Raw genomic sequence first — 14,567 nt, 5'->3', positions numbered from 1 at the left:
TCCATATCTGTGATCTGTCAACAATAGACATCAAACCAGGGAGTTTAGATGCATTCTTTACATGCCTTGTCAACCTGTGAAGACTGAGATAAGGTAGCTTCCACAGGCATTGGGCTCTGAGATTTATTCTACAGTTTGATAACACCTTAAATCTCATAGTACCACCATGCATTTTCACCCATCTGTCATAGAAACGATCATATCAGAAATGATCCTGAGCTACTATATGTGAGAAATCAATATTAAAACAAGCCGTTTCAATTTGCCCATATATAGGAGTAATTTATTTAATAATTTTTTGAATGCTAATTTCCTACTTAGAAGTGTGTCCTGTCTGTTCAGTAGATGACTAGTAAGGTGGAATTTATAATGATGTAACAGCAATATTTTTCAACAACTGGTTTAGGTTTGGATGCAACCTATAAAGACATTTTTTTAATATTCTCTGGGAAATGAAGACACATAAGACATGTGCATATATACCTTTAAATTTTTTTTAAAATTTCATTCCTTTGTGTCTCTGTGATTTTCATGCTTTTATTTAAATTAGTATTGTTGCACAAAATAAAATGTGAGACAGAAGTTTTGTGCTTGTCAGTTTGCCTAATGAAAAGCTAGAGTTCAAAAAGCAGATACAAATTGCCCTTGAAATGTTAGTAAATGTTGGGCTCAAAAGCCAGCAGTCCTTAGCCATTTGTATTAATTAACATGGTCATGTGCACTAGGTAGAGAGTGCACAAATAAATCCATCAGTTTTAAACACTGGGATCAAATGTAATGGCATCCAACAAATTCTGTGAAATGAGACACTTGCTAGTATGCACATTAGGAAAATAAATGCACCAATCACTAAACTGTTTTATGTTCAAAGTAGGTGTCCAACTTCCTGCTTCCTCCAGTTTTGTAGACAGAAAATGAAGACGTCACAGGCCAAGGTTGTATAAAGTTCTTTATTTTTCTGAATGTGACTGAGTGAATGTCTTTACAACAGAGGCCACGTAAAAGTAGGTGACTATTAGCATCAGTTAGTGTAACTTCAGAGACTTCTGCAAAGTTATTCTTTTAAGCTGCTGAAAGAAGTTCAGCAGTGTGCTTTTATTTTACTAACATTAATCTCAAGCAGCACAAAGTAGGTTATTATACAACATCAGAATATAATGTGGAGTATCAAATATTTTCTGCTTGTTCTAAGGGGAGCATGGCATTAGCAGCATTACCTGACACTATCTGAATGATAGTCAGAGTTCTTGTTTTCCCTATAACTTTTAATGTGTCAAGACCATGCCATATGTAATTGGTGGAAAATACTGAAAATTGGATGGAGTCTAATAATAATCATAATTCTTGTCAGGTCTCATTTGACTTCTGCTTGAGGCCAGCAGAAAATACATCCTAACTGTTTTTACTCACAGTGAGATACCATTGAGAGTATCTGCTGTTTTGATAGTACAGCAATACCACTGTCACATTGCTGATTTCCATGAAAGAAGTAATTTTTTTCTTGTTTCCTTTTTCATCCTGTTTGTTAATGAGGTTTTAGCTCTCTTTCTGGCTAAGCTGCTGGTACTTTTTTTTTTTTTTTTTTTTTTTTTTTAATAGAAACCTCTGTGTGGAAACACCATCATAGGCTTATTCTTGATTTTATGTTTTATTTGGGATTGTAATTTCATGTAGCAGAGACTTGTCCCAACAGTTAACATGGCACAGGAATGAAAGACCCCTTATCAAAATAACACACAAAACCCCAAAAATCCTTCAGCCACTGAAAATACTAGTGTGCTCTGTGGGTTTAGTTTTTCAAGCTTTAACATCCTAAGATAGTTCAAAGCAGATATACATGTGTATTATATGCGCTGAAAGAGAAGTTTGCAGTCAGTATTTTTAATACACTGGAGAATCCTAAGTGAAAAGCTGGGAATTTTTTTTTTTATTTTAATTTTCTGTATCACATGTTTGCATATGCAAAATGAAAACTCCAAAGCTTTGGGAGTTTAAATTAAAAAACAAAACAAAACAAAAAGCAACCAAACAAAAAAACCTAAAACAAAGTCACGAAACTGTGGATAAGAAAGCAGTTCTCAAGGACATGCTCTCCTAAGTAAGAAAACATATGTTTTTATGGTGGAAATACATTACTGTCTAGTTCTTTTTCTATTAGAGGTGCAGATATGTTAACAGAGGTGTTTTAATTAGCTTATAGTGTGTGGAATCAATTGGGATAATAATATTAGTTTCAAAATTAATATATTCTAGAAATTACATCTCTCCCAGGATGCACTAGCTTAACCATATTATCCTTGACAGTCGTGTCCACTCACTCTCAGTTTTTCCAGTGTGGATCCATTTATCTATTGTGACAGCTCTAGTGCTCCTTGTGTTAATAGATGTACAGCTGCTTTCTGGAATCATAGCATGCAAACATTCTTGTCCTCAAAGAGCAGTGCTGCTGCCGTTTCTGCTTTCTGTGCTTGTAGGAGAGGACACGACTGCTGACTCAGAATTAATTGTAACCCAGTGAGTTGACAGTGACAGATACCCATACATGCCACTACTAGTTCAGGAAGCAATGTCCTAATTTACTATTCAACAACATCCCTAAATTGAGAGCCTCCTTCCTTTCCTTCCTCCTGTCCCCATGCTAATACAAAATATCCTTAGAGTCTTTATAAGAATTCTGCTTTTTTCTGCATTTTTTAATCCTTGTTTTATTGATGATCCATATAATCTTAATTGAATTTCCTCAAACTCACATAAATAAAAGTGGAGATGGTTAGTTTAGAGTTTGATCATTTACAGGCCTTCAGATTTTCTTTCCCCCACGCCACCTTCCCCCCTCCTCCCACTTTTTTTCAGTTTAGGACAGTTACTACCTTTAAAGCCCTTTGGTACAAACTTCCTAGTGGACACTGGTCATTTTTTATGAAACCCAAGCATATTGAAGTATGTTTTTCTTCCTTTTACATGCATTATTAAAATAAAAACATTCAAATCACAGATTAATTCTAATATAGAGCAAGGGCTGCATCACCCCAGACAAAAGATTGCTACCTGCACACAATATCCATGGCCTGCTTGATTTCCAAGGTTATATGTGATACTAAAGTGCTAATGGAACAGAATACTAAGGGGATTTTATCACATCTGTCTTTTTGCTGAAGATCACTGTAAAGTTTCCTGCTTCCTGGCACTGCAGAACTCTGCATATCTTCTGTAGTTACTGACAGTGATGGAACCTTAAATACACAGTACTTCTGTAGCACAGTAATTTTAGGCTTCAACAGTAAGATGCAGTGTCAGTAATGATTGTTGACATCATACTACATGTATCAGTTTACTCAATATAATTAATAAGCCTTAGTTGGTGGAACACTTCTGTAACTCATTAAATACTATAATCATAATTTATGTTAACATTATACATGTAAATGCAAATATAGTAGTCAATTTTCTTATATATTAAAATAATAGGGTTACTTTTATAGGCAGCCTCCAGGTAATGTACAGTCCTGAGACAGGAAATATTCTCAATTGTTCCTTCTAACATTTAAAATTGTAATTTATAGGTTATAGTAAGTCCTCAAAGCTTTATTATCCCATTCACATTATGGAAGCTGGATGAGTTTTACAGAATGCAAATCAGGGTAAATATATTATTATAATTTAACTTGTTAAATCTCAGCAACAGCTGTTTCTACATTTAGTACTTCATATGCATTATTGATCAACACATGCTTTTACTAATGTAAAACTTCTCAGAGTGTAGAGAAGTTACTCTGGTTATTGTAATTGGTACAGTACTTCTGAAATGCTTCTTCAGTTGAGTGCACTTGTAATGTGCATTATCTGTCATGCTAGGAGTACCTCATCACCAAAATAAAACTAAATAAATAAATTGAAGATCGCTGAAGTCTTCAAGTTACTAAAGATCACATAAATTACAATTCTATTGCAACTAAATTGTTTATATGCAAGTCAGTCTAGTATCTTTTTATCAGTGAGATCTATTTCTTCAAGGTCTTGCATCTTAAATACTTTTCTTAAACACAGATAAAATTTTAAGTATTGAATATCTAAAGTCATGTGGCTAAATAGTTATGAACATAATGCAAGATCTAGGTAGGTTAATTTGGGGCATTTAAATTTGAAATCTTTGAACTTCATGTCTCTCTAATGTCAAGGGTTATAACAACAGAGTTGTCAAAGGAATTAATCTGTGTTACATCTTCTAATACATGCCCTAAGTTTACCCTGTCATTTATAGTCAATGATTGAGTACAGGCATTCCAAAAAGGCATGGTACTGTTATTTTACAATTATATCTCTTCTAAGGTGGCATGAATGTTCATTAGAGCTGCCTTTCCCCCTCCATTGATTTTTAATTTTTAACAGCTATATACAAATTTGTTCCATTTTAAATGAATCCTTTCTCAGGCTTTTTTTTCCACAGAGTTTCTGGTAAAAATATGTAATAAATATGTCAAGCTAACATGGTTTACTAACGCCTAGCCATTTGGGTGAATAATATTTCTGAAAATGAGCTTAGTTTTCTATTGGCAACACACATGGCTATTTTCTTTTATGTAGTATTGTACAGAAATTTCCATCTTTTCTCTCCATTTTCCTTTCCTGCATACATCTGAGATATTAATTTTCATATTTGTAAGCTTAGAACTGATTTTCTGTGTCTCAGACAATTAATTCAGGAGGATGGGGGCTAATATTTAAAATGTTCGAAATTTATTAATATTTTACCAGACTCCAAAGTTGAACAAGGTAATGCTCTGATTTAGACTACATTAAATTTAACACTTAGATTTCCTGTTATGTCAAATTTACCTTGCAGTCAAGATGATTTTAGGTAAATAGAAATGCTTATTTATAATGCTTATAGAAAAGAACTGTTTGCCTTTTAGGTGGATATTAGGAAGGCAAAACTTAAAACATATAGTAGTCCTGTGTCTAGTGTCTTTAGTTAAAGGTTTGTCAGTCTCTTGAATGTCCAATTAAAAACAAAACCAAACAAAACCAAACAAAAAGAAAACCCAAAACCCAACCCCAAAAAAACCTAACAAAACACAGGAAGAATTTATGAAATAAAGACTATAGTTTCATGAAATAAAATGAAGGAACATCACCATATAAATAGGGGAAGAATGTGATACTGCCTCAAACGTTAATGGAAACCACAAATTTGACTGCAGATTTTTCTTCATTTTCTTCATTTACTGTCTCTGAAAAGCTAACACAACTCTCCAGCCAGACAGGCTCTTTGTTTTCCATGTTTAAATATGCTTGGGACCATCACGCTGTCAATTCCTACCTATTCATGCATCAGATGGTAATTAATAATGTTTTTCACCTTTATGAAAAGGCCAGTTTTGTGCAGCTTTAGTAGCAAGACAGATATAATAGGTAATTATATTTATGTTTCCTTTTAATACATTGCAGTGTAATTTACAGATTTCTATGAAATTTTAGTACTGAGAAATTGAGCAGAAGAAATCAAATTATTGTCTGGTATAGCAACAATTTACATTCTGAAATCAATACCAACATTGTTACCTTAAGGGGAAAAAGAAGTATATACTGAGGCACTCCAGCTATTTATATGGATAGCATGGTATGAAGAAGTAGCATGAAGAGGCTGTAGCAATTGCTTTTTTTTTTTTTTCATTCTTAGTTTAGCTTGAAAGATTGGCCAAAACCCTATCTATCTCCATTATCTTGGTTCTGTGGCTAAGATATCAAGATGAGCATGGAGAATGGATTATCCCCTGCAAGCAGGATCCTTGAATAAGGACTACCATGGGGACTGCATGAGGAAGTTTAGTTTAGAAGCAGCCAAGAAAAAATAACTCTATTTCTCTTAGCAAATTGCAGGGATCTACAGCACAATTTGTACATAACACAGACTTGAGCCAAGTTTATCAGGGAAAAGCAAGAGTGGCTTTTACTAAGAAAGTAGATTGATTTTATCTCAGATTTACATTTTTTTTGCAAAGTTCAGTGAAACATGAAAGAAGAAGGTGAGTATCAGTGAGCTGAGTTAGACAAAGCCCTGTTTGAGGGGCTTTGTGGCCTTCTTGTGAGACACACTACAACAGTCCTTGACTGATCTTTCCAAACTGGAAGAGAATGTGGGTTGTATATTTTAGGGGCCTTTCACTAAGTCAATCAGAACTGCAAAATAAAACAAATCATTGTTTATTTATAAAACAAAGTGACACAGGAACCATATGTTAATTCCAAGACCTTGCCAGTTCTTTCCATGGACCAAATACAAACATAGATATGTTTTGTTGAAACTGTCACTAATCTTTTTTTGTGACTTGGTCTTCATTTACAGGCCTGATCTCATAAGAAAAAAAAAAAAATCCATGTTTTAGTACATGAAATAGGAATCTTTGTTTTGATCCTGGAAGGAGCAAACTTTATGAACCAGACATCTTCCTCAAAGATGTTTGGAATTAAGCATAGATTTTTCTTGTGTCTTTACAACATCTTAAACTTGTGCACAAGCAGTATCTTCTCCATAATCATCATTTATTCATCCCGCGTGTTTTTTAGGATATTTGCCTACTGTTTGCACTTGATTTTATTTTAATATGCTTCTCCTCTGACTTCTTTATTAATGAGTGAAGTTTCAGTAAATTATGTCAGGTGTAGAGTCTTCTGTTTATTTTCCATAATAAAGGTAAATTGTTTGTTCATGTTTCACTTTTAAGCCTCCATATCAACAATCTTTCCATAAGGAAAATATTCCCAGAATGTTTTCTTTGAAGTTGTTTTTTTTTCATAATATTTCTCTGTCATCTTAACACAGAGTATACCATAAAAGTTCAGGAAAGAAAGGGAAGTAGTTTTTGTTGATGCAAAACCTCCACATCTGAAAAAAAAATTTCAATGACAATTAAAAAAAATGTCATGCTTGGATATATATTCTGATATACAGACCTACATCCCATTCTGTAAAGTTTAATTTTTCTTGCTGTGAACTGGATCTTTTAGTGGCTTCTTCATGTTTGGAAAATCAAGGAGAGAAATCATGGCCATTTTATTCATAACTGTATTGAGTGAAGAAGTTTAAAGTACCTAATTTGTAAACTCAAAATGCAGCTCGGCTGGTTAAAATTCAGCAGGTTCTATTTCTAGCTACCCAGTGTAGAAATGTTTTTTTAATTACAGCTTGGTTTATAACAATGGATAGGATCTGTAGCCAAATTTGTCCCTGTGAGACATTCAGCAATGGAACAATAGTACAATTATTTCTGGGATCCCTGATTAGCAAAAACAATACAATAGTTGTACAAAGCTTGAAGGTTTGGTTTTTGGAGTAAAAAAGAAGCTAAATCTCCTCTTAATACTGATTTCTGTAACTTGCTGTATGATTCAAGTACATAATTGGAAATAAAATACATTTTAGAAGCTAGTGCACAATGGAAAGAAGGGAACAATTTTGAAACCTAGTGCTTACACTTCCTACATTAAAGTTCTGTTTCCACACAGCTCATAACTCACCTGCCACAGGACATTTCAAACACTTGATATCACATGGCATGATTTTTCCTGTACTTCAGGCTTTTATCACTCAGGTCAACAAAATACCTTACATTATTTGCAGCCCACTTTCTACCCATGTATGAGTGTGTCTGGGAAAACAGGGCAGCAGTGAAAAAGCTTAGTCTCATGAGTAATGCCTTAAACTCACTAGTATTGGAGTACCTTTTCTAGAAATCTATGCTGAGGTACAATTTCTACCAATTCTTTTGGTTGTGTAAGGACTTCAATATTGCAAATATAATGCTCTATGCAACTTTTCCAAAGCCATAGATTTGTAATGGATGAAATTGGAAATTGTAGTATGGGAATACATTTTATACAGCTAAGACTGTAGAAAATAAAGTACTTCAGTACAAAATTATGTTTTCAGCTCTGGGAAAATATGAAATTGCATCAAATAATTCTATATTGTCTTTTATTTTCAGTTAGAGTTGACAGAATTCCAGAATGGCTGAGGTTGGACAGGCCTCTGGAGGGTGTCTAGTCAACCCCCTGATCAAGCAGGGATAATTACAGCTGCTTGTCCAGAGCTGTGTCCAGATGGCTTTTGAATATCCCCAAGGAGGGAGACTACACAGTGTATCTACTCCACTTGTGCCTGTGCTCAGTCACCCTCCCAGTAAAAAAAGTTTCTTGATGATTAGAACCTCCAGTGTTTCAGTTTGTGCCCATGGTTACCTGCTCTGTCATTGGGCACCACTGAATTCCTCATATTAGGAAGGACTGAGAAAAATAGAACGGGAGAGTATGTGGAAAGAAAAATTACAAGCTGCAACACAAATATAATTTTAAGTGTTTTCAGTATCACCAAATAAAGTATAATAACAAAGAAAAATGCATTATTCTATGTCCAACACAAGTTCTAGATTTTTGTACTTGATCAGTAAGATTAGAATGTCCCCATCCTCTGCCATGCATTCCTCATCTCTACACCAGAGTTTGTGTTGCTATTTTTATTGGCATTTTCAAGTACCGCAGCTATTACTTATATTCTGTAATTTCACAAATTACAGTTCTTGGAACATACTAGGCACCTTGACTTTGTTGTAGCAGGAAAAAAGGTGCTAGACCAGTCTGATGTGTCTTTGATTTGATATAATTTGGTTGTTACTATGTTAAAAAAGTGTTGGCTGGCTGACCACCTGGTCCGAAAACAGGAAAAAAAAAGTGTTGCTACTACGCTTGAACTGTCCTGTTTTCAGCACAGGAGTTTGCTTTCCATTATCACCATCTGAGATGGTGTTTCTCTTGTGGGTATAAAGTCATGCTTCACCTAGAGGAGCTTCATGGAATCTGCTGCAATAGGTGATTAAAGGAGAATGATTCCTAAGATTGTTTACCTGAATTTTAAACTCAGCCCAGGTTCAAAAACCCCACTGAGTCTAATTGTTCTGAATTATATATTGAAGTTGGTTTGACACAGGTAAAATTATAGTGCTTTGACTGAATTCACATTTCAGCTTTGGGTATCACATAACAGTGAGGTGATATTTCCTGATTAAAAATAAGGACTGAATTTTTTTCAGGACCTGAAGAAGACCACTGTTCCTCCCAAACAAATGCTTATTGATGATTGAATGTGTCACAGATTTTAGATGTGAATTTTGGCCAAGTGTTGGGACCTGAACCGTAACCTTACCTCATGCTTATATAATCCCACATATGTTGCAGTGTAATTAAACTTGTAACTGCTTGTTATCATTAGTCCCAGTGTTGTAACAACTATAAACCTCATTACTCAAAACAACTTGAATCTGTCTTTAGGTAAAAAGAATTCAAACCTGGATTTTGTTGCATGAGCGAGTAGATAAACATGAGCTTAGTCTAAGAGTATTGGATTTTCTTCTGAAAGAAGAGTTCCTGTCTCTACTGTGGTGGTGACAAGAAATTCAGTGAACAATCAGTGAGGGGCTCAGTGCTGGATCTGGACCATGCATCACATCCTGTGATGTGTTCTGCCTCCAGTGGAGAGTCTGTGTACCTTGCCCAAGCCATCTGTGCATGGTGTGTTGGTGTGGATTCACTGGCAAACTCCAAGTTGGACCAGCCAGGAGTAGGAAGCCCCAGGTCTGGGTGGGGGTATCTGGCAGGCAGTGGGGCAATGCTGGTATTTGGGGAGGACCCATGAGTGTGACCTGCCTGTGGGACAAGTGTGTGAGTGCTGCATGTGGGCAGTGAGCCCCCCGTGAGACCAGCTGGTGAGCTGGGGACCTGTGGGGTCCGTAAGGGGGACTGGGATCTGGGCAGGGGTTCTGGGCAGGCAGAGGGCCTGTCCTGGTGAACCTGGGGAGCGAGGGGTGTGTGCTGCACTTGTGCCTTTCTGCCTCTGACAGCCCAAGACAAGGGGAGGATGTGTCCCTGTGTGACTGTGTCTGGTGTGAGTCCTGAATGGGGGGGCTGCTGGGGCCAGAGCCTTATCTGAGGCTGTGTAGCCACAGCTGTGGCCAAATCAGTGTCCATGTGTGTGTCTGTGTTACACACTCTGTCTTGGTACTGCAGCAGCTTTCCTAGCCTAGAAATCCCAGGCTGGGCTCCGACAGCCAGGCAGGAAGGTTCTGGACCAGGCAGTGGGGGCAGTGACCACATATCACATTATTTGACAATTCTAAGCTCTCAGTACATTGAGGACAGGCTTTCTTTTCAATTACTAATATGCTCAAGCTTAAACATTTGCTTTGAGTCTCTTTTTGCAGGAGGCTTGTTCCCCTCATTGTTTTGATACCACAATTTAATCTAAAATATCTTTGTGGACCGCATGCTGTCCATCCATCATCTCTGGAACTGGGTCACTGTTTACATGACCCTTAGATTTTTTACAACCCTTTGTAATGATTGGTGGATTCCTTAATGGGTGGCTGTTGTGGGTGAGAATGGAAACTTCAGAGAAAATTTATTAGAGAAGCCCTGCTGTTGAGTCATAGGATGCAGAAAGGCCCCCCCATGCTTTCTACACTTCTCAGAGAGGAATTTAGTTGTCACTGGATCCAGTCTTAACCCCAGACTTTGTCAATGCTTTAAGTAACTTTATCCCACAGGATTAATGATGGCAAGTCAGATACATTTCTATAAAGATTAATTAATTTATTATTTAGATGACAAATGATTAGACAAAAGATCTTAATCAGATTTATTTGCTACAGAATGTAAAAGCTAAAACTACTAGCAGTGTATAGTATAGATATAGTGCACTATATCAAAGTTATTATGTAAGGCTAGCAAAAAGGAAACCATTATTAAGTAAAGATATGACTCACCACACCAATGCTCATGGGCAGATCTCTTTAACTCAGTCTCAAAGAGTATCCTTGAAGAGGTTTCCCCACTTCAAGGGAGAAAACTTCATACACTTCAAGAAGGAATATGGGAGAGGAACCCAACTGTGTGAAAGTGGATTGGACTTCTACAGTATATAGTGATTGACTGCCAGTCATATGTCTCCAGGTCTCCTTAGCAGCTTATCTGTCAAATCTTTGCCTCACTATCAGGATCTTCATTTGGAGTTGGTGAGTCAGACTGCTTTTAGCATAATTCAATGGCAAAACCAGCACATGACAGCATCTCTCATCCCACCAATGATAGCTTGCAAAATAGGGCATTATTTGAGTTGACCACATTCCAAAGCAGATCATTCTGCTACAGTGGCTCAGAAAGGCAAGACAATCTACTTTTCTCAAATCATTTAAAGTATGGATTTAGAAATTCATAGCAAAGAAGTTGCCAGTGTAAGTGTTAGGCTTGGGTCATTTTACTGGCTAAGTGGTCACTGTCAGTATAGAGTGAGAGTGGATTTTGGCTGTATGAGGAATTTTTGTTACCCAAGATCAGTACTTTTACTATATAACTCATGAAACAGGACATTTTTGTAATTATTTATTTAGGTAGTTAATTAGTTATAGGGGTTTTATTATTTTGCAGATCCTAAAACTTTATTTGTCATCTCCTCCCCTATTTTAGGGCCTAATTTATCAGTCATTCATGTCTTCTTATAGTGTCTTTTTGGTTTAAAACAAATGAAAGCAATCTCCTTTCCTCAGATCATACCATGACCTGGGGAGGGGGTGGGCGTAGGGAGATGCATCAGAACAGTTTGCCACTTGATGACTCTGATAGTAACATAAATTCTTAGTTTGGAAAAACAGATCTCCAATTTTGTCTTTCTGAAAGTAGTTGCAGAAAGGGAAGATTTTAAGTTATGCAATTAGCTACATTTCTATTGTGCTCATATAGAAGAGGAAGAATGAGATAGCAATTAAAAATTGTTTAGGGTGGTAGTTCCAGAACAAAAAGTTGTAAGAGAAAGTAACAAAGTGTGAGCTGAAGTTTTTTCTTAGTGACACATATAGAGTTAGGTTCTCTGTTGATGTAATAAATACATCCAATGACTCAGAGGATCTATTTGGTTTTCTACAGCTGGATTCTATTCCTAAAGCTAGAAAAGGAACTTAAAAGCAAAATACTAATTATAAAATCACAGCCAAGAGCAAATAGTATTACATTTATTTCTATACTGAATAACACAGTAATCTAAAGTTGACTTAATCAACTATATCCACCCAAGGGAGATGAATAAAAAAGAAACCTGGTAGATTTTATTGATCATCATATAAAATGGTAGCAATTACCATTAACAAATAGTCTTTAATAAGCAAACATACAGTTAGTACTATTAACTTGAGGTTTTTCTCATTAAAAGAAAAATGAAAAAAGGAGGAGAAAAAAAGGGAAAGTTGGGGCCTGATGATGTTTCAGGATGAATACAGGACACCTGATGTTAACGACTTTAAAAAGTATTAACTACTGGAAGATACCTATTGTAGTATTTTCCAAATGTTTCCTTCTCTTCTGGCTCTGTAGAAATCTTTAATCATTAGCTTAGATATACCCCATAAATTTCAGATGACTAATATTGATGAGAAATAGCCATTAAACGAAACAGTTATTATGCTTAAGAAAAACTTTGTGAATCTCTACTTTATCCTAAATTAATCTAGCAAATCAGACCACTGAAGCTGCCAATTTTTTTTTTTTTTTTTTTTTTTTTTTTTTTTTTTTTTTGTGGGAAGATGTGCTTAACTTAATTTAATCACTCTCTTGAGGTACTCTTAAACTAGTTGCTTCCGATCCTTCAAAGATGCAATATTTTGATGCATGAAGACCTATAATATTCCTTTCATGAATCCAACAGTCATGGTTGCTAAACAATTTGCAGCAGTGCTATCAGCTCTGAAGCTCTTGGGGAATCACTGTATCATTCTGTGGCCACAATTCAAAAGTAAGATTATTTCTCCAGATGAGAGAGGTTCAAAATCAATAACAGTTAACTAATCCAAGTGCACACTGAAGGTTTTGTTTGTTGGTTTTTTTTTTCCTTTCAAAATGGCTATAGGTTTATTTTTTTAAGAAGTTCAGTAAAATGTGTAATTCTGCCTCTCAGTCTCTGTGTTTTTTTGTGCAAACTCTGTGCTGTTTTATTTTTATTTCTCTTACCAAATTGATAATTGTTTATTCTGTCATTGCATTTTGTGAATCTTTGCTGAACACTGTGAATTCACACATACATTATCAATCTTAATTATCCATTTTATGTACATGACTGCTATCAGTTAAATATAGACAGCTGTTTATTCATGCTACTATTCCCAAAAGATGACAACCATTTTTATGGGTTTGTTTAGTTTGGTGGATGTCTTTTTTTTTCCAGTTTGAATAATGATAATACAGTTTTTAACCTCAGAAATATATACTTATTAAATTTTTGGATGTCATTTGCTTTTCATAACATAGATTTTTTTTTAAATAGATTTTGTTTTGAAAATTATGAGAAATATACCTAATTTTCCATTGATCAATTTCTTAGAAGAAGTTTACTTCACGCATGAGCACATATAGACCTTTGATAGACCTTTGAAAATTGTCTCTCCCATTGGCCAATTTCCCATCTAAAAGGCAAGCCAGAAAAAAAAAAAAAATAAAAAAAGAAAGACAAACCAAACCACAAACAAGCAAACATGATAATAGCAATTGCTTCATAAGCATTGCCAGGGATCTATTTTTATGTCAAAAGTTAAAAAAAAAATCGAGAGAACTGAAAAGAAGAGCACTAATCAGTGTGTCCTGTGCTCTTCTTTGTAGTCCCAGCGCCGTGTTACATTTCACCTCCCCGATGGCTCCCAGGAAAGCTGCAGTGACAGTGGTCTGGGAGACCACGAGCCAGTGGGTGGTGGAACCCTGATCTCACACCCTCTCCCTCTGGTTCAGCCGCAGGACGAATTCTACGACCAGGCTTCACCGGACAAGAGGACTGAAGCTGATGGCAATTCTGACCCCAACTCGGGTGAGTCACCACCTTATCTCTGCTTATCTGAGTTGCTTTGCTAACTTGGTACTTTCTTTTTCATCCCTTTGAGCTTTGCAATGGTAGAGATGTTTTTAAGCACGTGCATGAATGTTTGTTCATATTAGCTCATAAGGATTGTTTGGAAATAATGTAGTTTGCCTGAAGTGCCTCATGTTGTAATTTGACTGTGGAAAGAAAAGTATATCCAGTAGAATAAATGGCTTCATACTAATTGCACAGTAAGTAATACCAGCAGGGGAGAAGGATGTCCTACAAGGTAACAAGTTTTTTCTGATGTTTGCAGTGCTGTAGCTATTTAGCTTTAGACTTTGTTTTAGTAAAGTCATTCTAAATATCAATTTAAGTTCAAGGGCATGGAGGTTGCACAGTCTTTTAGACTAACAGAGAAGTCAGTAAATCGGTGAAGCACTGAAAAATTGAAAGAACCCAAATTTCTTAAGAGCCTTAAAATTCCCTGTTCTAACATTAAGAATCACAGGGTTTCTTTGTTAACTTGGAGTGGCATGATGTATTGGAACTGTCAGATACAGGTTTTCATACAAATATTAAGGATGAACTATTTGATTTGGGAACTTCTGCCTTTCTCTTCCATCCTCCTCTATAATATATTTACATTATTGCTGTGTTTTTGTGAGAGCACTAAAAACTG

The 14,567-nt window shown here is 35.8% G+C and overlaps 1 protein-coding gene across 5 annotated transcripts in view; it reads left to right on the top strand.

Moving 5' to 3' along the window:
- Positions 1-14,567, top strand: part of PCDH9 (protocadherin 9) — a 664,951-nt gene that overhangs the window by 416,914 nt on the left and 233,470 nt on the right. For 3 of the 5 annotated variants that reach the window (XM_066545055.1, XM_066545054.1, XM_066545057.1), the window contains one exon: positions 13,693-13,894. In XM_066545055.1, coding sequence (XP_066401152.1) covers positions 13,693-13,894 — 202 coding nt within the window. The remainder of the gene's footprint in view (positions 1-13,692; positions 13,895-14,567) is intronic. The other 2 variants (XM_066545056.1, XM_066545058.1) reach the window with 1 other exon arrangement.

Source organism: Molothrus aeneus, chromosome 2 (assembly GCF_037042795.1).
Source record: "Molothrus aeneus isolate 106 chromosome 2, BPBGC_Maene_1.0, whole genome shotgun sequence".
NCBI classification, from domain to species: Eukaryota; Metazoa; Chordata; class Aves; order Passeriformes; family Icteridae; genus Molothrus; species Molothrus aeneus.
This window is presented reverse-complemented; position numbering and strand designations above follow the sequence as displayed.